Below are 23,885 nucleotides of genomic sequence, written 5' to 3' on the forward strand. Positions count from 1 at the left end.
GGGAGAAACGTGAGGCAGCCTGAGAGGGGACAAGCAAAATCCTCTCCAAGTGACAGCCAGTTTAGCTACAGGTAGAGAGGCAGTTTTGCTGGTTTTTTAAATATAATCTACACCAAGTTTGGAACAAAAAATCCATTTGTTTTTATATATATAATAAAATATAAATACAAATGTATAATTTATATATAGGGATGGACAGTAGAAATTAAACAACTACAGTGAAGTTCAAGGTTAGGCAGGTTTTTGCTTTAGGACGAGGGTTGAGCAGTCAAAACCATATTAGCATTTTATGCTGATAGGTGTTTGTTCAGATGTGTAGTGCTGCAGTTTGACGTTTATTTAAGTTCAGTGGCTGAAGGAAGGAATTACTTCCACTCGTTTGTGCCAGTTCAGCTGTTTGGGAGGCTGTGCAGCAGAGTCGGCTCTTTCTGATTCCACTACAACTAAGAAATGTTTCAAGCTGTGGCCTTGTGTTATAGCAGGTACTGTGAGCTGCTGATGGGATTTGGCTGTGATGCCTGCAGTCCTAAAAGGCTTCAGAGGGAGCAGCAAACAGAACCAACATTGATGGGACACAAGCCCTTGGGACGCGTTTCATCGTGAAGAGTGATTGTGGGCAGCCTGTTGGAGGACGATGAGCTTGGAAAGGCCTCCTGTTGGGATGAGGTAGTGAAATGAAAAGGAGGATGAGAAAAAAAATACAAGAAAAAGCCGTATCATGGACTATGTGAAATCAGAACTGACGCTGGAGTTGATTCTCCATAAATACGTCGGAGATGGGGGGATAAGGAAGGGTTTCTAGCTCTAGTGAACCGCTCAGGGCTTGAATTTTGCAGTCCCGGACCCTGCCTTTTCTCCCCCACCCTGCTGCTTGCGTGTGTGTCCGAGGTAATGCCTCCCTGTGTTTGCACAGGTGTGGAGCCTGCCCTCACGCTGATCGGCTGCCATCTGGGCACAGCTGTGCCTGTCTGCGGCTGCTGGCACAGCCTGGCCAAAGCTCGGCAGCCTGGGAGGTCTCCGGGGCAGGCGTAAGCAAAAGAACAGGCTGAGAGTTTAAAAAAAAATAACAATAAATAAATAAAAATAAATAAAAGCAAATAAAAAATAAAAATAAGTACAAAATAAATAGGGACTGGTGAAAGGTTGGTGCTGAGCGTACTCAAGGGCATCCTGGAAGATTTATGAAATAAACAGTATGGGAAAAAATAGGGGAAAAAACTCCATTTCACTGGTCTTGTCATCTTACAGTCTAATCAGATAAGGAAACTTAAAGCCGAATACCGTTCCTGTGAAACTTCATTTATACTTTCTCATTAAGTGAGTAACAATTAGAAGTCCTCATCAGCCATGAGGCTGCAGGATTTTCTTTTAGGATGCTCTTCATGTTCTGCAGTTCATGTCTGGGAAGTCCTTATGAAGTTTCATAGCTCAGAGGGGCTTGCACAGGTGGCAGCCTGCGTGAGGACTCGCCCTGGTCGGCGATGCCGTGCCACTCGTGGCTGGTGTCACCGGGTCAGAGGCAGCCCGGAGCCAGCAGGTAGGTGGCTTTGTGGTAGCACCCACACCGACAGGGTAGGGCACAGCCCCGGGTGGTCTCTGCTCTCACCTCAAGCACCAAGCTGAGTTTTTACACGAGGTTTTTGTACACATTCAAGCCTGTGCACATCCTGGGTGCCAGTATCTTTGTGGGGAGCAGCGGGAAGGGACCCCTCAGTGCCAGCCCTGTCCTTCCACGTGTGGCACGTTCCTCGTTCTCGCTTCCTTGTAAACCGGGGCTGAGTCCAAAGAGCCTCTGAATCAGAGGCATCAGCCTCCAAATCTTGCAGAGTTTAAACTTTGAGTGCTGAGCCCAGTGTCACTCTTTGCTAGATCTTTGTCAGCTTCTAATTCCTGCTGTGTTGTTTGGGGGAGCACCGTTTGACCGGGAATGTCTGCACAAGCCACCAGCGTGGATGAGGTGAGTCTGGTCCCAAGGCTACACTTCAAAAACCCAAACAGCTCGCAGTCTTTCAAGCCTTTTCTCCCCTACAGAATTGTTAGGGGGCAGATGAGAGGGCTCTTCTGTTCCGTGCTGCTCGCACCTTGTGCTGACAGGAACGGCGTGTTTGAAGTTGAAAACATCAGCCTCTGTTTTGGTGTGCTCCCTTGAAGTCGAGTGCTATTTTTCACACTTCTTAACTTGAAATTTCTAGAGGTTCCCAGAGGATGTCAGTCCTTGTGTCGGTGAGGCTGCAGGTGCTGTAGGCACCAGTGGTGGCTCTTGAGCAGCCACTCCTGGCACCTCGAACGCTCCCTAAAGAACAGGGGTGCTGCCTGGGCTTGGGCACCACAGCTTTCCTTCTCTGCTTCCTTACATCAACTCCTAAAACATCAAATCTTAAATAAGGGATTGGGAAGCACAGGGCAGAAAACAGAAGTTCTCTCCAAAGTCCTGGTCCGACTTGCTAATATTTTGTAACAACAGGGCTGACTGCAGGGAGGGACACATGGCAGAAGTAGCTCCAACAATCAGTATATTCAGTAATAATCAGCTTTTTTCCTTGAGCAAGAGCTCAGAGACCTTCAGGTGCCTCCACTACACCTCCTGCAGTGGCTGTTCCTTTAGGGGCACGGGGTGGATGGCTCCTTTGGCACAGCTACTTACTGAGGCTTGAACGTGGAAAGGTCAAGTGGCTGCTTCTGCACGGGGATGGCCAAGCGAGGAGTTCCTCCAGACCCGGGTGTTCAGCATGTTTAAGGTCACCTCGGCTACGGATTCCCAAACCTTAATCCTTTCCTCTGATGGTATCTCAGTTTGTATTGTTGTGGTCACCTGTGGGTAGCCCTCAGCTCTGCCAAACCTCTCCTACCAGAACAATGTGCTGCTGTGCCTGGAAATATTCTGTGAAACTTCACCATAAAACCAAAGTATTCAGGAAAAAAACGATCTGAAGTCTCCCAGGCTTCCATGCTGAGCTGCAGCACTTCAGTGGTGTTTCTGCATCGTTCCCCGGTAACTTTCTGATAACTGCAAGCCAGCCTTGGTAGAGCATCCTAAAAAGGAGGAGCTCAAAGAGAAATTCTTGCTGGAAAAATTACAGCATCTTCTGTCTGAGGCAGTGTGGCAGCAGCTCAGGTGCCCGGTTACTTTCCAGGCTTGTTTATCTTTGTCCTGATTGTTGCCATGCTTAAGTTAATTGCTGCTGTGCACGGAGTTAATGAATGTACTTTGGCACAGCTTACAGAAGTTGGTCTGACCTTCGAGCAGGGAGAACGACGATGACAATCGGTGCGATGCCTTGTGCAAAGGAGCCACGAAATATTTTCGGGGCATCCCATCGTGCGTAAGGAGGACAGAGCAGATCCTCTGCGTTGTAACCCCGCTTGCTGCGTGGGGTTGAAAATAACCTCTTTTATTTTTCCTCTTGAGAAACGTTGCCTTGGGTGTTATCAGAAGCACGGCGTGATAAAAACTTGCTTCCTGGTTGCGGACACATCAAAGCGCGCCCTGCGTCACGCCGCGCTGCAGCCCGGTCCCGGATGGCTCTGTGGGGCTGGAGGGCATCGGAGAGGTGGCTGTGGAAACACCTGGAGCAATGTGTGTGGACAGGTACTTGGAAAGGTACCTGTACAGTGACCCAGGTCTTCTAATGCAGCCAAAGACAGCATCCTGAGGGTTTTTACCCTTTTTCTTAATTTCCCTACCAACAGGCTCAGTAGTGCTTACAGTACAATCACCTGCAGGTGCAATGTGCTGGATATATGAGATACCGGTGGGGTTACTCTGCCCACATTGCACTCCTGCCATTTCCATTTGGCCTTGGGTAGGTGCCCCTCAGACAAGTACCAGGTGGAAAACAAACTTCCAGTTCTATCCACAAACCGGTGATAAATTGTCTCAGGAATTCACACAGTCCTGCTTGAAAAAATGGCAGTCAGCCCTTCCAGTCCCTACAAAGGTGAGGTTCTCCAGACTGCTGCTGTACGCCCTAATGAAGTCGTTTTCTGTCCTGCTAACAGTTCCAGCGTATCCTCTATTAACAGCGGTTCAGAAGTTCACTGCCAAACGCTGGTTCTTTTTTCTTCCTGCAGCTGCTGTGTTTGGACACAAATGTCTAGTGGCACAGCAGCATGCTAACTGCACTGTAACAGTGCTTAATATTTTCTTTTAACATGCTGAAACTAAACTCTGATATATCTGAATATTCTTTTTTTAATGTTTTTTTCATCTCACAAGCTTTCAGACTTTAAGTTCAGCCTGTAAGAGCTCCGCTCGTGGCTTCTTCCATGTTGAGATGCAGGAAGAGATTTCCCAAGGACCTGACAATTTGATGAGAAAACAATTTTTGAGTGCTCAGGATGGGTCCAGGAGTTTGGTTCTGGGCCTCAGCTGGGACCTGAAGAGGTTTGCTTGCGTTGCCAGCGCCAGCTGCCCGTCTCCTCCAGGAGCTGGTTCCTGCAGAGGGGCAGCAGGGCTGTTACAAGCAGATGCTTTCCTCATGCTGTGGTCGCAGGGCTGCTTTTTTTGTCTCATTTCTCCTTCCCTTCCCCCGCTTTCACCTTGTTCCCGCTTCTCTACTTTGAAAGAGAAATCAGGAGTGCCCTAGTGTGTCTGTACGTCCCTGCAGTCTCCTACAAATGGCCCCACAGCCCCTGGAGAAGGCACCCTGGTTTAGGTGCACCGGTCAGATCCCAAGTCACTAACCCAGTGCCTTGGTTGCAGGTCAGTCAGATTGAACCAATTCACAGCATTAACAAATGAGAAAAGCTGACTGGAGAGAAAACAAGTACAAAAAAATACTTGCGCAAAGTTTAATTTTCCTGCAGTTTCAGGATTTCATCCAATTCAGCTTGTCCGTGGTCCTTCCGAGCAAGGCTTGGCAACAGAAGAAAAGGAATGGCACGTATGAGATACATCCAGGACTTCTGCTTTATTGCACTGACAGAACCAAATTGTTCAATCTGTTGCCTCATCTGTTTCTTGCCGTGGCAGGGAGCTGTAAAGGTCAGGCCGTTGCAGCACAAAGAACGCAATAGTTCGCAGGCTGCATCTCGCCGTGTCACCAGCTGGCTCGCGCGCTTCTCCCCTCCAACATCCAGGCTCTGTCCCAAAAAGCGTAAGCAGCATCCTCGGCCTATTTTGGGAATGCGTCAAAGGCAGAACTTTCTTTTCCACATTGCCACCTTCACCAAGGTGGTGCTGGGGAGAGCTGGGCGCCAAGGGGTCGGGGTTGCAGCCCCTCTGTCCTGCAGGGCAGCGGGATGGGGTGAGTTGGGTGCAGCTACGGGGTGGTGGCCACAAATCCAGGTTGTTTTGGGTACGTGTGAGGAGAGGAACAGGTAAATGTGCAGGGATCTGAGTGACACTGCTACGGAGAACATCTGGTAACATCGCATCTTCAGTACCTGCCCATCTGCACGGTGCCAGCAGAGTAACTGTGCCTTGTCATCCTCTGGCAGTCCCTCGGTTTGGAAGTTTTAAGCTCTGCCTCTAGCTCCTCTGTATCCTTCTCTCTTTTTTTCCATGTTTTTAATGCGTTAAATGTCAAAGCTTGGACGAAGATTAATGACACCTTCTTGGCAGTGTTTGCACGATAAAAACAGAAATAAAAGCCAGTTGTTCCTCCTGTCTCGGCTAAGTGCATCGGTGCTTTCAGACACATGCAAATGCAGTATCCACTGGAAACATCTCCCTGGAAGCTGTCAGCTCCCTGTTACCTGGTATCTGCGAGTGCTGCTACAGCCTGGCAGCCCTGCACCTTGCAGAAACCAGGGTGCTGCTTCAGATCACCATAAAACAATGAGGTTAGCTCTGCTTAGAGGTGCCTCGGTCTGTTAATGCTTTGATCCTCATGGTAGGCTGTCAGTAGGCATCAAGGGATCCATTATACCAGTAATTTGAAAGACAAACTTCAATCAGAAGCACGGAAACATTTATTTTTAAGAAAACTGGGCTGGCAGAAAAAAACAACCACCAGCTGTCGAGACGGGTTACCGGTGTGCTAGCCCCATGGGGGCACCGTGTGGTTCGTACAGGCTGCCCCAGCGCTTCAGCCTCCCCAACCCTCCTGGCTTTTATTGCCAGATGGAGCCTTAGCACGGTGCTTCTTGTGCTTCAGGGCTGGGGGGAAGAGGCTACATGGCAGAGGAAAGCTGGGGGAAAGAATGGTGGAGGTGGAAAACTGCAGTCACCAGTCGGGGTTGGGTTCCTAAGGTGTGCGTGCTCCATTTTGCCATGTGTAATAACATAAGAGGGGGAAAAAAAAAAGCCTTTTGCTAATTTGATTAGCTAATGCTCCTTGTTTGGCTAGTACTGTATCTATAGCTCTGCTGTTCGGTATGTTAAGGCTTCTCTGCTGTTGCTCTTCAGGGAAAAGCGTTGCCGTAACTTGTTCTTTATTTCCTCAAATCTTGATAACGCGCCCAGGTCAGCGTTTGACTTAACGGGAGATCTCTGGTTTGTGTTTCAAAACTTAGCTGGAACACGTGAGCTCTCAGCTCGCTTTCTTCGGGTAGGGGAGGAGGGAAGAAGCTGTATCAATACAGGTGCTGTGCAATACTCGGGTGTATCCCGGGTTTGTGTGACTGTTGGTGTGTGCCCCGCGCTCTCTGACTTTCCCTTTTGTTCCCCCAAGGTGCCATACTCGGCAGATCAGAAACACAAGAGTGTATCTACTACAACGCTAATTGGGAAAAAGATAAAACAAATCGCAGTGGCATTGAACCTTGTTACGGCGATAAAGATAAAAGACGACACTGTTTTGCTACGTGGAAGAATATTTCCGGATCAATTGAAATTGTGAAACAAGGCTGCTGGCTAGATGACATCAATTGTTATGACAGGTACGGAAGTTTCCCTAGAAACCTGAAGTTTATTTGTAAATATAACTATTTTGCTTGTCCATAATTTATATCAGCTCTCCTCTGCCAGCAGCACCTGGGACAAAAGATGAGTACAGTAGTCTATAAATAGCTGGAGTCTTGTTTTTATCCACGTGCACACACAATTTCCTTGCTCACGTAAGGACCCAACTTCAACTGTGTAGCTTGTTTACAGAGTAGCACATGCTGCCTTCTCGTATTTTATTGCTATGTACTAAAAATGGGTGTTTAATTTTTACACGTTGAGGTCATTAATAATAGCTTTTTTCCTAACAACTTGTTATTTTCGAATGATGTGCATGTAGTTATTGAAACCACACTGCAGGTATCTACAGTTCACCTTTCCAAAGTCTTTGGAATAGGAAAGTCAACGCATCGTGTGGGTTCCTTACCTGAACGTGGAAGCATTTTGTGTATTTATTGGAAAGCTCACCTCAGTGGCAGTTCTAAGAGACACAGAATATTTTAAAATTCCAGTCATTTTTGTATAACAGATGGTCAAGCAAGTACCTGTGAGCATTAACAGCAGGACTTGAGCTTTGTTAGCTATTGGCTGAATAGAGGTCATGACTCTTTTAAGAAATAATATTACAGCTCTAACGAAATGGTATTAATAGTTCTTTGAAATGCTGTACTAACCTTTATTTGTCCAAAACAGCTTTTGTTCAGAAATGGGGAGAATTAAGAGAATTAAATAAATGCATAATAGATATCACTAAAATGTATTCGGAAATTATTTTTAGCCATAGTTTGGAAAACTTTCCTGTTGTGTTTCTCAAATGTTGCATGAGAAGAAGAAATCATTATAGTCATTTCTACCAAATAAAGAGTTTTCCCACAGACTGGGCTGTCTTCTGCCTTTACTGATAGTTTAAAGCTAGGTTGAATGGTACTTCTGATTATCTGTTTCTCAGAGAAGTAGCAAAGCATCTGCAAATCTGCTTGCACAGCATAATTGAAATTCTGCTACGCTGGAAAACAAAGGGCAATTTTTGAAGAAATTTTCTTTGTTGCTACTGGTATCTAGGAACAGTAAGTCACCCAGGATGGGAAAGTACCTTGTGTTTTTTACCATCTTCTTAGATGTAGCTTTGCAGAAGAAGTGGGAGTATTTACAATTTCTGAACTGATAGTGTTTATGCTACATTTTGAACTTTCAGGATGGAAATTTTTCAAATTGGAAACAGAATTAGGTTCTGTACCATTGTTTTCCCACTAGTCCCACGTATAACATTGAACTAAAAAAAATGAGGTATTAAGTTCTCCCTTGAGCTAAGAAAAGAAGCTGGAAGAAGGAATAAAATGCAGGAAGGGCAGTAAGGAAATAGTTGAGCTTGTCTGGCTCTGAGACCTCATTAACTTGTCATAAGAACGCCTGCTGCCGTGTTTGTCTAAAATAGCCATTAAACAAAATCTTATCTTGGGAGTGGAGAGCAGTTTAGTAAACAGGGAGTTACGGTATGCTCAGCTCCAAACTGCAGCAGATTACGAACACCAAAGAATAAATGCCATGGAGGTTGCAGCACAGCCTGACTGTAAGAGCTGGTGCTGGAAGTAACATTATTTTTAAAGAAGAATACAAAACTTTTTCGGAAATCTTTAGTGATAGATAAATTCCTCAATAATTTCTGCAAGATTTTCAAATTCGTTATCTGCTGCCAAGTTGTCTCTTTCTGTGCATGGCTGCTCTTTTTCTCTCCTTACTTTAGTAGTTCAGCTCATTAGTTAATACAACTCCTTCCGTGCCATTAAGTCACTGCGTGGAACAAAACCTGCTCCTGAGCATCATGCATGTGGGGGAAATCAAACAAAATTTTAACTTTCTGTTGTTGTTCTTCTTGAACTTTGTTTTGGAAATAGTAAAATGTGCTGCTTTGGTTTAAATATTAATGGTATCTCTTTGCAATACAAATTAATAAAATATTAATTTGTTTCTTCCCATTAACTCTTATTAGGGTAGTATGCTATCCTGGGTAATTTGCTGAAGTTCTCTTTAAACTAGAGCATATGTTCTCTTGAGCAAAATAGACAACATAAGATTAATAAGGTTTTTTATTATTACCTCTTATAGGAATGATTGCATAGAGAAAAAAGACAGCCCTGAAGTGTTCTTCTGCTGTTGTGAAGGCAACATGTGCAATGAACGCTTTTTCTATTTCCCAGAGATGGAGGTCACACAACGTAAGTTGGTCTCACACATTTATAAAGAAACTGCATAACAGAATTCCAAAACACTGAATGTCCAGGAGCTGAGACGTTTTCAGAATGTTCTGGTCAGTTTTCCCTGCTAGAAGGCCTCTGGTTCCTGAATGACAGAGCTGTGTGCGTCCATATATAGAACCTAGAAAATTACACGTTCGTTCCTTCAATTTTGAAAGCTCTCTGTACTAGAAAAAGTAATTTAAATGGATAAAGCGTACTTCAGCTGTTCTCTAGGGGTAAAAAGAAAGGATAATCTGAAATAATTGGACGTTTCAAGATACAGGAGTTATTGTCAAATCTTACCTTAATTGTGTAGTTAAGCTGCTGTAAGTGTTGATAAATTATTGGGCTATAAGCAGTGTTATCTTTATATACACGTATAAGCCTGCAAATGCTTCAGTATTTCTTTAAACTAATTGGGCCTGAAAATCAACACAGTAACCTTTAAAAGGTGCAAAAGGATTTCTTCCCAAGTTACAAAGAAAATCAGATAGCCAGACTTAGCAAATAATGGTACAAAATGATAACTAAAAAGATTATTGGGTTATTCTTCAGTATCTTCTTCCAGTCAAGAACCTAATCTCTGTTGGAAAACCGAGTAATTGTAATAACTGGAGTGAAAACACCAAATGTCTTGTGTACCAAATGGCCAGAGGAAGTTGTGCTTGAAATTAAATAACACTTCTGAGGGATTGAAGTAGTCTTTGTTGGCCCACGAGATGCGCCTGTCAGGTTTCTCAGTGATCTGCTAACACAATAATTGACATTCTTCATTGCTCTCGTTAAACCTCGCTTGCCCCAGAGGTCTGGGGCTGCTCCTGCACCAGCCTCCTCCGAAGCAGGGTTTCTCCAGAGCCCTTGCTGGGGTCCTTACAGAAGCAGCTGCTGCTAGAGAATTTTTACTTTCAGCAAATCAACAGAGCATAGAAACGTTGGCAGGTTATTCTGGCCTGTGTTACTTACTAATGACATCTTACTATTTACATTCTAAAGATTAAACCTCTGTATTGATCCTTTTTTCATTCATTAGGTGGTGGCATTCTGGCAATCCTACAATAGAAGCACATCACACACGTTAGATAGAGCGAGGATAGAAGCACAAAAAGATGTGCTGATACAGAAATCGGAGTTACCTCCATACTTTGAAAAATGCTCTCTTTTAAATATGTATCTGTTCATTAGAGTATGCTGCTTAATCAAGTATTTCTAGCCTGTTGTGCTGATTGCAAGGGTTTTTAGCAAGTCAGGATGACAGATGTTTCCAGAACTGGTTTGGTTTTGTTTCTTAGAAGTTACGTCTTACGTTTTGTTTCATAAAAGCTATTTTTTCTTCCTTCAGCAACTTCCAACCCGGTTACACCGAAGCCGCCTCTGTTCAATACCTTGCTCTATTCATTGGTGCCTATCATGGGAATTGCAGTGATCGTGCTCTTTTCGTTTTGGATGTACAGACATCACAAGCTAGCGTATCCTCCTGTGCTCGTTCCAACCCAGGTAAGTTGCTGCTCTGTGATTTCATTTTTTTTTTCCTGAATGGTACAACCATGGCTGAAGCAGAGGGGAGAAGGCAGCATGCATCTGTCGCCTGGCTGAAGTTTTCTGTTACCTTCCTGCTCCATAGGTGCTAATGTTTGCTATCTGCAAAAGTAGAAAACAAAGCTTTTGCTTTAACAGCCTTACGTCCTTAATTAATTGACCATTGTTGAATATGTGAGGAGCTACTAAATATTTTTACACATCCGTGTGGGTTTTTTAGGGGGGTGGGAGGGAGGGGGACACCAAAACCAACAAACATCAGGTGGCAAAAGCATCCTGCTCCCTGGGCACAAGGTGCTCTCACGTACAGAGCCTGAGCTTCGTGTAATGCATAGCTTAGGACAGAAATGAAGGAGAGAGGGTAATTCATAATGGCAGTTTGCAGTGGGTAGGAAATAGCAACTAGGAGAAGCACAGCTGTGTTTGAAAAAGCAAACAGAACTGAACTGCAGGTATCGGCTGAAGGGAATGTATAGAAAATTTGGAATTGAAACAGTCCTGGGGCTGAGCTCACCTTGTGGCTCGCTCTTGTTCCTGTCATCTGTCTCCTCTTGTTTGTGCATTTTATATCTTGTCTTGAAATATATTTCAGTTTTACCGGTGCTTCTGTTCTGCCTGGGAACTACCTTGAGATTGTTGTCTTGAAATTTGAAATGTAAACTGGCTGGGCAGCATCAAAACCAACTGCTCTGGCTGCGAATGCACAGAGCCTGCTGCCGTCAGGCTCCAGCTGATCCCGTAGCAGTAACTCACATTAGTGCTAGAATTCCTCTTCTTGTATTCAGTTGTGGCTAGAGATTCGGTTGAGATTAGGAGGTTGTTTGTGAAGAGCTGAGACAACAAAGTCCTCAGAACTGAAGTAGGAAAGGTGAACAAAGTGTGGTAGTGGAAACGGAGAGAGAAACGACTTGCCCAGGGTGACCCCTCAGCTAGAGTACATCGCCCCTTGGACAGTGATGATGCTGCTCACGATTAAAGAAAACCCAAACACTCACTGGTTTTGGTAGCATTGCATTTTAAAAGGGTTATATGTGTTTGCCCTGTGCTGCCAGCTGCTCTGATATTTTCGGTGTTAGTGCTCAAGTTCAGGGTGCTTGAGGAAGCGATATTACCTGTGGTTGGTATGTAAAACGGGCTTGGTTTCAGTTTCATAGTAAGAGGAAGAAAATCTGGGGGGAGGCAGTGGACATAACTGCTTGCCAAAAGAGAAGAACCTAGTTTAGGGGCAAAAGTTTATTTCCTGCCCTTGCAGAAAGTGTTGCAGCTCCAGGTAGCTCCATTAGCATGACTCCTGCATCCATTTCAGCTTTTCTCTCTTTGGGGCTTTGTGTCATCCTAGCAGTCCTCACTGTAAGCTTCAATTCCTAATTGCTAGTTGCGTGCATAATTTTAGTGGGTATTTCCTCTTCTAGACCTAAAGAAATTAAAGAAAGCAAGTAGTGGATGAAGTGACAGAAAAGCAAACGTTACAATACTTGCTGTATGTCAACACTTCAGTTTTGGTTTTCGTCCTCCTTTTCATTGTAGCTCTTTTCGTGCATGGTTTGTGTTCGGTACAGGAGTGGACACGTCATAAATTTTTAATAAATAGGGTAATAACCTGTTTGTTAATGCCTAGATTGTATCTGTTGGGATAAGTATATGTTGGTGCATGAGCTAGTTATGGTGTAATAACATTTTCTTATCTTGTGGTGAATAGGCATTAAGGCTTGATGTGGAAAGTCAGGAAAAGCTACTTCTGCCTGAAAAACTAAATGAAATTATTATGGAAATGGGACGTATAAATATTCTCCCATATGCAGCAGAGCAGCGTTTCCCACTTAAAATTTGATTACAGCTGATTTCAATGGGAGGCAGGGGAAGCAGGAAGAGAGGGAAGAGTATTAGTAATTTTATAACCATGAAATAAATATTTTAATATTTTAATATATTAAATATTAGGGCCTGAGTAGAGTCTGTAGGCAAATGGATTCTTTGAAGTCTTGCTGTAGCTATTGATAGAATGGATTAATCAGGTGTGGATCAATAGTCACTAGAAAACACTGATTTCTGGCTGAGATACTGAATCGAGGGTTATGGCATTTTACTTACCTGGTTCCTGGAAGGTGATGGGAGTGCTGAGGTGCGCTGTCCTGGCAGTAATTTTTCTTTCAGCAGAAATTAAAACATAGATGAGACATGGGCAAAAGATAAAAATGAGGAAACCCTGAAGAATAAGAAAGTTTGGAATAATTAGGAGAAGAAAGATGGAGTAAATACTAACTAAATCTTTTAAGTCACAATATAGGGAAAGAAATTGTTTGGAAGATACATTAAAAAATGGTAGAAATGTTTGAAACAAAAGATAAAGGACAAACATCTAAGAAAATGCACACAGCTTCATATTTTTTGAAAGCAATACTTGGACAGTACATCTATATATCAGGCAGCTCCTGCACGAGCTGAGCGCAGCTCACAGCTCTCTGGGTTCCCTTCCTTTTGTATCAAGGTGCAGATAATCGGTCTAATCTCATGCAGTAGAAGTCGTTCACGTATTTGGGTGAAGTTTGGAAAGCTGCAGCGATTCTTGCTTACTCTGTGCATGTTCCATCCCCGTTTTCTTTCAGGTGCTGGATGGGGAGATCGGGGCTTGGTAGCGCTGGGATGCTGTGCCCAGAGCACCCCTCCAGCCCACAGCCCTGCCAGTAGCTTCTGCCTTCCTCCTGCTCCAGCCCAGTTAAAGCTGACTGTCAGCTTTTGTAAACACCCAGTGCTTCTCAGATCCTTCAGTGAGTGATTAGCAAGTGGAGGTTCGCTAAATATGTGCGTGTTTATGTGAAACAGTTTGACAGAACTATTTAATCCTCCGAGTTAGCTTTGATCGTATCACGCAGCAACCTTATATTCCATATGTCTGGTCAAATCTACCAGAATAATGGCTCAGTATTTAAAATATCTGTGTGTATTTTTATTTTGAGTTACTCTTGCTCACTTAATTTTCACTTACGAGCACTGAGTACGTGGAAAAGGAAACACTGCGGTCCTTGTGGACAAAGGTTTCTCTCCAAATTAGGTGCACCTAGGTTCCCCCGCAGCACCCTACAAATATTCCTGGTAGAAGTGAGGCTGTGGATGGCAGGGAGCTGCTCTGCTCTGCTCATTTCTTTTTTACATCTCTTGAGCTCGGGCCAGGGTTGTCAGTCAATGCTAATTGCTCCTGTAGTGTTACCACTCTGTCATCTGATAGATAGGACCACAACCTATTTTGTAGCATAACTGACACAAGTAACACTTTGGGGTTTTTTTAATCAGTTCGCAGAGCTGCGGCTCCCAACACTTTGCAGCCAGAGTGTGCAAAGACAAATTAACCTCTTGTACTTTTTGTGAAGTGCCCGAGTTATGAATATCTTGCTGGATCGCAGAGCTGCTTTTTTTGTTTTGTGGTGGTTTTAAAAGAAGAGTCATCTGTTGAGAGGGTTGAGAAAAGCTTTGCAGATTCACATAATGTCATTTCTCTTAACCTATTTTTGTACTTTCTTCTGAAACGTTTGAAGCGACTTGGGTCAAAGATTGCTCATGTGTTTAATCACTGAGCACGAGAAAGCCCCGATCCAGGCCTGTGTGGGGTTACCAGGAATTCAGAGGCTCCTAATGGACAGATTTATTCAAACATCTTGTGAAACAGCAGCATGGGAGCTGCTTGCTTCCATATGCATCCATAAAAGCAAGCTTGCTTCCTAGGAATTACCATTTCTTCCTCTCCTTTGAGAGGAGGATCACACAGGGCTATGTCTCGTGCTCTCAGCCCATATATCACCTCCTGTAGCTTTTCACCCAGTGCTCCCCATACCCAGCACTGTAGCCCTGTATGTTTTTTTTTCCCTCCATATGGGTGAACCTCATTGGTGCTGCAGATGGAGGGCATGCTGACCGTTCAGTCATGTGCTAGATAAACCAGGAGTTAGTCTTAGTTGAGGCACATAAATCAAATACAGAGAGATCAGCCCTCCAGTCTCAAAACTTAAGTCTCAAAGAGACGCTCTGTGCAGTTAGGGCTGCTGGGTGAAGGCTCCCATCACCACCAGACCACGATGCTCTTTCTTCAGCTCAGCTCTTCCTGAGGACAGCTAAATACAAGCACCCCTTTGTAGCTACATCAGGACTTTGCTATTTCAGTTTCAGCTGTAAGAAGTCAGAGTTGAAAGCAGTTCCACGTAACGTGGATGGATAGCAACGAAAGAGAAAAATCTCTAGCAGTGGCAGAAGCAAGACACATTCTGAACTGCCCATAGTGTGGCTGCACAGGTACCAGTGGGAAAACAAATTCTGTGCTGGAAACCAGTAGGGAGGGAACATAAATACCAAAACATGATGCTCTTCCCACAGTTTCTGACTTCCTACATCTGGTGTAGGCCACTAAGCCTGTGTCGAGGCTTTTGGTGTGTGTGTGTGTAACTTGAATGATTTGTTTTCCAAAAAAATCATGGAAGTAGTAGTTACTAGTGGATAATTTAGTGGCTAGAGATTGGAGGTAGGAAGAAATTTTTCTTGGAAGATAGGTGAAGACTGAGTTAGGGCTTGTGGCCAGCTCGGAAGGAGTTAGGGTTGGGTATGTACCAGTGGTTAATGAATCATTAGCATACAATGAGTGGCAAGGTTCGTGTTAAAAAGGAAAAACTGAATGAGCTCTAAATTTGGACTGCTGGAAGCATGCATGACTTCATGTTCTGTAATGATGCATTTATATCCGCAGGGCTAATAAGAATTTCTCCTAGCATCGATTCCAGTCAGCAGCTGGAATGAGACAGGGGAAAAGCTGGTGCCATCCTTTGGTCCTGGTGCTGTGGTGCCCAGCTCTGGTGTGGCTCTTCAGAGGCGATGCTCTTTGTGCTAGGAACAGGCACAGAGGGCTGGAGTGCTGATTTCTGGGGGTTTGTGGCCAGGTACTCGACCTTCAGGAGCTTTTTAGCCATTTTCCCTAATAAAGTCCAGTTTGTGTATCCTCAGATACACTCTCCTGCATGTTTGAGGCTGACATCTCTCAGGTAATCTTTTACATCACTAGTAGGAGATTCGCACCCTTCATGAGGTGTGCAAAAATAATGCACTTGTAGTTCTCTGAAGAGATCGAGGGGCTGTGAATGGACATGCAGGTATCATATTTTAGGCACTGGTTAGGAACAAGTGACTGAATCGGTGCAATACCTTGGAAATAAAATAATTTACATTTATTTTGAGCACCACATTTATGAAGATTTTTGTGACACTTTTAAAGTTCAGAGTGGGTTTTCTGGATAGCCCAGATTTAGGAAGAGATCACACTGACAGTATTTTTTTGTCCTAGGTGGCTACAAATTCCGCAGCCATTTCCCTAACCCCAGATAAAACCTTTAGAAGTAGTTTTCAGGCAGCATAAACAGTAAGTTAGTGTGTTTACATCTGTTTGCGTTAGGTGATGGCTATGTTGTGGGGTTTTGAATTACTCCCAACTTTTATAAAAGAGTTGTGTTGATCCCTGAAATAAATATATTTGCTTTCCTTAATAGGCAGACACTGCTTAAACTGTTGATCCTTGCATTTCTAATGAAAGGCCTGGGATGGCGGTTTGTAGGCTGAAAGGAGAGGCAGTGACCTTAAAATCAGAAGGTCTATGATGTGCATGCATCTCTTTTTGGAAAATATGATGTGTGCCTGGTGTATTAGAGCTGGGGGGGAGCTGATCCCATTCAGAGTGGTGAGCAGGGCCTCAACTCCTCAGAGTTTCCCATTATCCCACCAGGAACAAGAAGTCTGTATTTATTTTTTACTTATTTTAATGAATTTACTGAATACTTAGTAAACGGAGAATATTAATAGCAAACAGACCTGCAAAATCATTCTCTCTAACACATTTTCTTTTACAGCCCTAGGAACGAAGTTTGCTGACCAGCTGTTTGAGTGGTTTTAAGTTCCTTTAACAGTTCCTGTTTGTTCTGCTGCTGCCCCAGTAGCTGTGGGCCGGCAGGGATGTACCTCTCGCTCTGCTCAGCAGCCATTCCCTGCCAGGCTCCCGGGTTGAGCAACGTTTCTGTTTGGCTTGGCTGCTCTTCCAGGCACAGGAACACGGGAGGCTTTGCAGGAGGAACTTCTGTGCTCGTGGGCTGTGGAGTTTGTGCTGCTGCCTTACTTGTAGGGGTTTTAAAGTACTCACAGGATGGCTGTTATTGTCCTGGAACCACCAAGAATGGAAATTGGTTCAAGGTTTGGGGTTTTCTATGATTTGTTTCCCCTTCCAAGGGTGCTTGCAGGCTGTACGAGCGCTGCCCCTCTGCCCCAGAGCCTTGGGCTGGGTGCTGACCCCATCCCAGTGGCCCTGGCCGCCAGGGAGTCTGCTCAGCGCTCAGACAGCAAGCTGTAAATCCAACTGCAACCAGCCTAGCCTTCAAGAACTACTTCAGCCTTTCTATTATTAATTATTCAGATAATGCTAAGTGTGTGCTAGACGGTTCTCAAGCGCAGAGAGAAGGCTGCTGGCTCTGCGCTGGCGAATCCCAAGGATGTAAAGACAAAGGGTGAGGAAAGGGATGATTGCTGTTACGTGGCAGCTGAATGCTTCAAGCGCCTGCATTTCCTGCTGCTGCACCAACTACCTGATGGAATTAAAGACAAGGCTGAGGCACAGGTCCAGGAGAAGCAGTGCAGGTGCCTGAGCTGCTCCGCCTTGAAGCAGCACGGACAGGCTCGTCTCACTGAAATGTGTGTGAAGTTTCAGTAGCTGTAATCTGGGACGTAGATTTGGGTAACATTTCATCCGACAGTCTGTAAACTTGTGATTTGGGTGAAATAGTCCTAAATACTGTAATCGTATACATGCTGGGTGGTGTTCACTTGTTCTAGTTACAGCTCAAGCCTGCATCAATTGATGAAATTGAGCACTGAAGATCCAGTGTATGAAGACCTATTCGTTTCTGATGTTTAGTTGCAACTCAGACGCTTAAAAGTTTTCATTTTCCACAGCTAGTTGCTAAATCCAGCATAGTCTTAACTTAAAAAATGCAACGCTGCCCTCTGCTGTACAGCGGTGAGCACACCGAGATGCCTCTGCATAACTTGTGTCCGTGTAACGCCCTGCATGCGTTCATGTACTGCTCTGTACTGATGGGACTGGTCAGGCACCTGTAATGGACGAGTCAATTTTTAATTATCAATGGTCGATTCAGCTAATGGTCTGTATTGAAGCCTTTATTTTCGCCCATTTTTCTTTGCTAACATATCAATGATTTTTTATTCATTTTAAATGATCTGTTATTAGCACGGGAAGTATTGCTATCCCCATGACTATTTTGGTTGTTGATCCGCAAGCAATTTATTTGGTCTCTTTTCTTATAAGCTGTTTTTTCATCCCATTCTTGATCTAAATAGTAATTTCTTTTGCCTGTGTTTTTTCCCCTCTCTACAAGCACGCCTTTCATATAATGATTGAGGTAAGATGCATTGATGTTTGTTCATGGTTATGGAACTTTCTGTGGACTTGTAAGAAGTTGTTTTGGTATCGATTCCGTTCTTCCAATAACGTGGTCCAGAAATTTGTGAGCATGCGGGGTTTAAAAACGCAGCTTTAGCCTTTTCTTAAAATTGCCTACAATTTCTCAGGCTGTGGTGTTGTGCCTGCAGGGTTTGATGAAGAAATCCTCCGGGCATCGCTGGTTTGTGGCTCTTCAGCTACAGACGAGCTCAGAGCAGCCTGTGTCGCTCCCACCCGTGTGCTGCATCGCAGGGGCAGGGCCCTGCTGGCACAGCACTTGCTGGGGTCTCAGTTTAGGGCCGTGGGAGCAGCACAGGGAGCAGGGGCTGGGGCTGACCTTCCCATGTAGGCGATGGCCCCGAAGGCAGCAGCGTGTCCTGCTCAGGTCCCTCCTGTCTGAGAAACGCTCCCTGGAGAGAAAGGCTCTTCTGCCTCTTAAGACTCTACCGTGATCTTCGTACTGGCCAGGAGTGGTTTTTACATATATTAGATCCCTGATTCTTCACGTGAAACTACAAGTAGCTGAACTGTTTATGCAGGAATTGTGGTCATTACCAGTAGACTTTTTACATAAATACTGAAAAAGTCAAAATTTGAGTTGTGGTATGAATGCAGTTTTTGTTGTCTCTGTGTTGGTCTCATGTTGTTCTCTGATAGCCAGGATGCTTTGTAACTGTAATTTAGAAGAAACCAGAATGCTGCTATGGCAATACTCGGCAATATTCTGAGCATCTTGCACCTGGAAAGAGTTGTCAGAGGCCCTTCTATTCCCACTGCTGTCTTGCTTCAAGTGACTTGATTTCTGTTAGGGAAGAAGCACTCTGGCTACAAGCAACTACCTTGCTTTATATTAATTAGGGGAGTGTGTCATGTATGTACTGCAAAATACAGGGAATTCATGGGGCAAACAAGAGAATTGTCACTATTAAGAGAACACAAAAAGATGCTGGGCAATTAAAGGTTGAGATTTGGATACGTGTTATGGTCAATTTTAGACTAAATTACAGAATTTACAAAATCTGACTCCTTTTATTCTTGTCTCAACTTCACCCATCATCTGATTGAAAATGAACCAAGCCCAAGCTTGAAAGGGAGGAGAATGATCTTTAAAGGGGAACCTGTTGACCATGTTAACAAAAAAAGCTGTAGTATAAATGTAACCAAGGAGAAACAAAGCAAAATTTAAGAAAGAGCACTTGCATGGGCTCTGGAAGCTTTATTTTGGAGTCAGGAAAGAGAAACGTGATTATATATGACCCCATTTGGATAATCGGTCCCTTTATAGAGGATAAATCACCTGATTGAATTGCCATATGAGAGAAATGGCTGGGGAAGAACTCAAGCTCTGATGGCCTGTGGTAGGGCAGTCTTCAGACAACCTGTCCTGTTTGGCACATCCTTAATGGAAGTGTGGCTTCACAGTGAAGCTCCACAACCATTCTTGAGTCTTGGAGGGAAAGATACCATCCTTAAGATACCATTCTTAAACTTTAGTCGTTATTTTTTCCTTTTTATAAATAAATTGGCATGTGATCTACAGCTGCCTGCAACTTCCAGCTCTAAAAACGAGAACCAAAAAGTAGTTTAACCTTTGAAAACTACAGCGTGGCACAGCACAGCGAGGGGTGCATGATTCCGAGATCACCTTACAACCTGAACTGATGGTTTTAATGGCCAGAGGCTTTGAGCTACAGGAAGAAGAAAGCTTTAGTGACCTGTTCTGCATCCTGAGGCCATCGGTTCAGGTGCTGTTGGCTGCTTTTATCTGGCAGAGGATCTGTGCAGGTGCTCACCGTGCCACCTGCCCAGGGTGAGGAGAGTCCTGCTTCCCTCCGCCTTCCAGAGCTTTTTCTATTAACGCGGACCTTGCTGCAAGCAGATGCAATTTGCTAAACTATCAGAAAAATAATGTGATCAGAAGGGGGGTGAAAAAGCTTTCTGACAACGTAGCATCGTGCCTTGATTCACCGTGCAGCAAGCAGAGTCAGTCCGAGGGAGGAAGGGCTGGGGAAGGCTGGGCAGCAGGAGAGGGGCTGCATTTGGCCAGCTGGGGCAGGCTGATACACCCCATAATACCTTAGCTCACATTATATCATCCGCCTTGGCGCCGCAGAGATGGTTTTCAAAAGCCACGCACAAGTCATGATGCCTGTGGCACGGTAAATATTTCTGGAGAGCAGGTTGAAAACACCGTCAGGGAATGGCTCTGCATAAATCAGCATCGGTAATTTTAGAGCAAATGGCTGTTGGGTTTAGCGAAATTGTTTAGGGAAAAAAAACAGAAAAAAGTGTAAAACTTTATTTACATTAACAGAAGACAATTATACTTTCCATTTTAAATCAGGATTTGTTTTGATCTCTGTGTGTGGGTGTGTTAACTTCTTCACTGCAAGCAGGAAGTTCTGACTAAACAGAAATGTTTCGACACCCAGAGAAACACGCGGGGAACCGCAGGAGGCTGCTGTGTAATGCAGCGGGGAAAGATTTTGAAATGCCAGGATTTTCTAGGAAAAGTAAAATCCTGGTGTATGAGAAGTATCCCATTGGTCTAGGGTGAGAGTTAGCCACCCTGTTGGTTTTTTTTCTGGCTGGTTTTTACTCAGGAGTGATGCAGATGCTGTAATCCAGCTGTTTTCATCAGATCTCTGAGAAGTGTCAGTGGTCTTCTGCTTGATGCTCAAGGAAAAAAAAAAAGACCTAGTATGCTTCAAAACACTGGTAGGCTTTTTGGACAGAGGGTAGAGAAAGGATGGGGTTGTTCAGCCACTAGAGCAAGGTGAGGTTTGGGTTTCCTTCCCAAAGATGCTCTCTTACTGCAGGCAGGTCACTCGGTTCAAACTCCAACGAGTCGTCTTACTGCCTGATGTCCAATCCCCAGCTACACAGTGCTCAGGGTTCTTAAAAATACCAGGCTTTTACTACTAAAGATAGTCTTGTGAGTAAATTTGGGCATTGTGTTTCTAGCTTTGCATGTCTTTTTTTGGCATTTCCATAAGTAACCATGGCAATTTGAGGACAGCGATCGCCCTGCTGCCTGAAATACTCACAGAGGGCTTGGGCAGGGAATGGCAGGCGGCAGAGGAGCAAGAAGCATCGGCGGTGCTGAGAGCAAGAACCTCATCCTGCATTAGAAGCAACTTCCAGTTCTGAAACTTCACTTTCTCTTTCGTTGTTTATCCAATGAAAACCCAGCCATGTTGCTGTAACAGCTTTATTGAAGCATCTCACATCTATTCACAGAAGAATCTCATTTTTTTTTGAGGATAGTGTTGCAATCCTCTAATTAAAATTGTATTCCTACAGGTATTAATTTCTGTGGAGTTAGATCACAGTTTCTTTGAATCGATACAAATCTCTTCATCTACAAAGCTGGTTCTTCTTGAGGCACAGATATATTTTTACTAAGAAGCAGAGGATGGATATTTGGTCCTGTGCTTTAAGTGCTCCGAGCCTGTAGTGGCCGCAGCAGCGCTCGTCTCCGTTCTCCCAGCAGCAAGGTGTGCTTACAGCCACAGCTGTTCAGCAAACGTCTGTAACAGGCACAAAATCTTTATGGCACCAGCTGCAGTGCCCGGACACCTCACTACTGAGTGCTCGCTGGCTGTGTTCAAGCAGCTACTCCAGGGTTTTCCATTCTCTCTCTTCATGACAGCATTACAGCTGTGACTGGCGGGGGGACAAAACAAAGCAGAAAAGGCAAGCATACGTTTTGGAGGGTTTGAGCAGCATGCTTTGGGTTTTTGCAGTGTGTTCTGCGGTGTGGGTATCACTTAAAGGCAGTACCAGTCTCTCAGTTGTAGGTTCTTGCCTTCATGTGTAAGATAAGACCCACGGCCCAGCTTCGCCATCCCCACAGTTGAGAATCTCCTTGTTACATTCAGCTGGCGTGTGCTACACAGAATGTGTAAGTGACATAAAATGTAAAACACCAGCTAGCCCGTGGTGTCACTTCTTTTTTTTCTGCCAGAAAGGGAAGTTGTTCAAAACCACGTTAACATCTGTGGTCACGGGGATAGCTGTGTGGGAGCCCCGTCTCATGCCGTGGGGCTTCCCAGCTGGTTGTGTTACACTTCAAAAACCAGTGCTGGGCTTTTTACTTTCCTAGCCGACCAGTGAAGTGCAAACACTGGGAGATAATGAAGAAGAGCAGGACAGCCTCCGAAGCTCCAGTGCAGCCCTGTGGTCATATCGTTGGCCCTGAGGGGCCTTCTGCTGTGGTGCAGCTCCTGGCCCAGCTCACAAGCGTGCAAGGGAGCTTGGTGCAGCTCTCTGCGGCTCCCTGAGCCACCCAGCTCGACCTGGGGTCTTCTGTGTCCCGCTGGGACACCGATAAACACGGGTGGCAGCGTGGGAGCGTGCTTTGTGGCCGGGCTGTTTGCTCATGGCACATCGTGTGTGAGAAACAAACAAAAACCCCCCCAGTACCAAAGTGCTCGGTTAAATTCTGTCATTTCGAAAAGCCCCAAGTAGCGCTTGATCATCTCTCTCTCTCTTACTTTGTGCTGTGCTTTTATACCCGGTTAGATTTTTACTGTAACTGTTGTCATGCTGTCGCTTGCACATAATTCTGAGCATGTTTCACAATCTTTTTTTTTTTTTTTTTCCTTCCTGTGGACGAGGGTTGCTGTTTTGTTTTTGGTTTGTTTGGGGGAATTGGTTGCGAGGGGGTGGGTACACGATGCCAAGTCTCGGTTTATGAGCCTTTATTTCTAGTGCTGTCATCACAGATCCCAGGTATGATGGCTGAGGTAACTAACGGTGTTAACCTGCTTTCAGGACCCCGGCCCACCACCGCCGTCACCCCTGATGGGTTTGAAGCCGTTGCAGTTGCTCGAGATCAAAGCTAGGGGAAGGTTTGGCTGCGTGTGGAAAGCTCAACTCCTGAACGAGTATGTTGCAGTCAAAATATTCCCCATTCAGGTAGGCAAAAGTTCTGGTGTCCCGTGTTTATTAAAACATTGTACTGTAAACCATGTTTTCCAGTCACTGTAAGAGGCTTTATGTTAGAGAATTTTTACTGTGTATGCTACAAACCTCGATATTCCACACAAATTCTCAAATACAGGAAGTATCTTCAGCCAGAGAATGTGCAGGTAGGGTTTTTATCTCAATGAAGATAAAATTTGCTAAGGTTTCCTAATCATAAAAATACTTATTTGACACGAATAGTCTGAAGCACGTCAATACTGTTTGCAGCTCTCCATTTGAGAAGAATCTGTTGATGTTTTTCAACTTAAAATGTACTTGGACTGAATGTAAGCTGATAAATTGGTGCCCTGAAATGCAAACCTGATGTAAGGTGCTAGTTCCAGTTAAACATTCCTCAATTGAAGGTAACAATGCTGACTTCCCAGCATACAGCTCTGAAAGCCGTATTTCAGAATAGATTGTGCTCTTAATTTTAGAATCCAGAATGATCACACACAGTGATACTAGGATAGATCTGACGTTAATTAAAAGCAGCCAATGCTAGTTGAGGTGGAGAAATGTACTTTTGCTTTCCAGTGGTTAACGAAGTGTTAAATTGTTGAAGAAACACATCTGTGGGTTCCTTGCCTTCTAGGAGAAATAGCACATATATATATGATGGTTTAGGTCATCAGTACAACATACATTAAAACTGAGACTTTTATCTTGCTATTTTTAACAGAGGAAGATGTGTTTCTAATTCTTAGCGGGTCTGTTTTGTTTTTTTAAGGTAGAACCAATCTCAAAACAAAAGCATTGCAGTGATTTCCAGTATATAGACTCTATTCTTGGCTACAGCTTTCTGTGTTTCCATGGTTCATACCTCTGATAGTTG

At 44.4% G+C, this 23,885-nt stretch overlaps 1 protein-coding gene across 2 annotated transcripts in view; it reads left to right on the plus strand.

Moving 5' to 3' along the window:
• The window catches only part of ACVR2A (activin A receptor type 2A), a 58,324-nt gene that overhangs the window by 22,723 nt on the left and 11,716 nt on the right, over positions 1 to 23,885 (plus strand). The window contains exons 2-6 of one of the 2 annotated variants that reach the window (XM_082763678.1): positions 480 to 666; positions 6,615 to 6,822; positions 8,933 to 9,042; positions 10,403 to 10,557; positions 22,859 to 23,002. In XM_082763678.1, the coding sequence (XP_082619804.1) occupies positions 8,994 to 9,042; positions 10,403 to 10,557; positions 22,859 to 23,002 (348 nt within the window). In that variant the 5' untranslated portion in view covers positions 480 to 666; positions 6,615 to 6,822; positions 8,933 to 8,993. The remainder of the gene's footprint in view (positions 1 to 479; positions 667 to 6,614; positions 6,823 to 8,932; positions 9,043 to 10,402; positions 10,558 to 22,858; positions 23,003 to 23,885) is intronic. The other variant, XM_082763677.1, reaches the window with a different exon arrangement.

Source organism: Aythya marila (genome assembly GCF_965140915.1).
Source record: "Aythya marila genome assembly, chromosome: 6".
In the NCBI taxonomy this organism is placed as follows: domain Eukaryota; kingdom Metazoa; phylum Chordata; class Aves; order Anseriformes; family Anatidae; genus Aythya; species Aythya marila.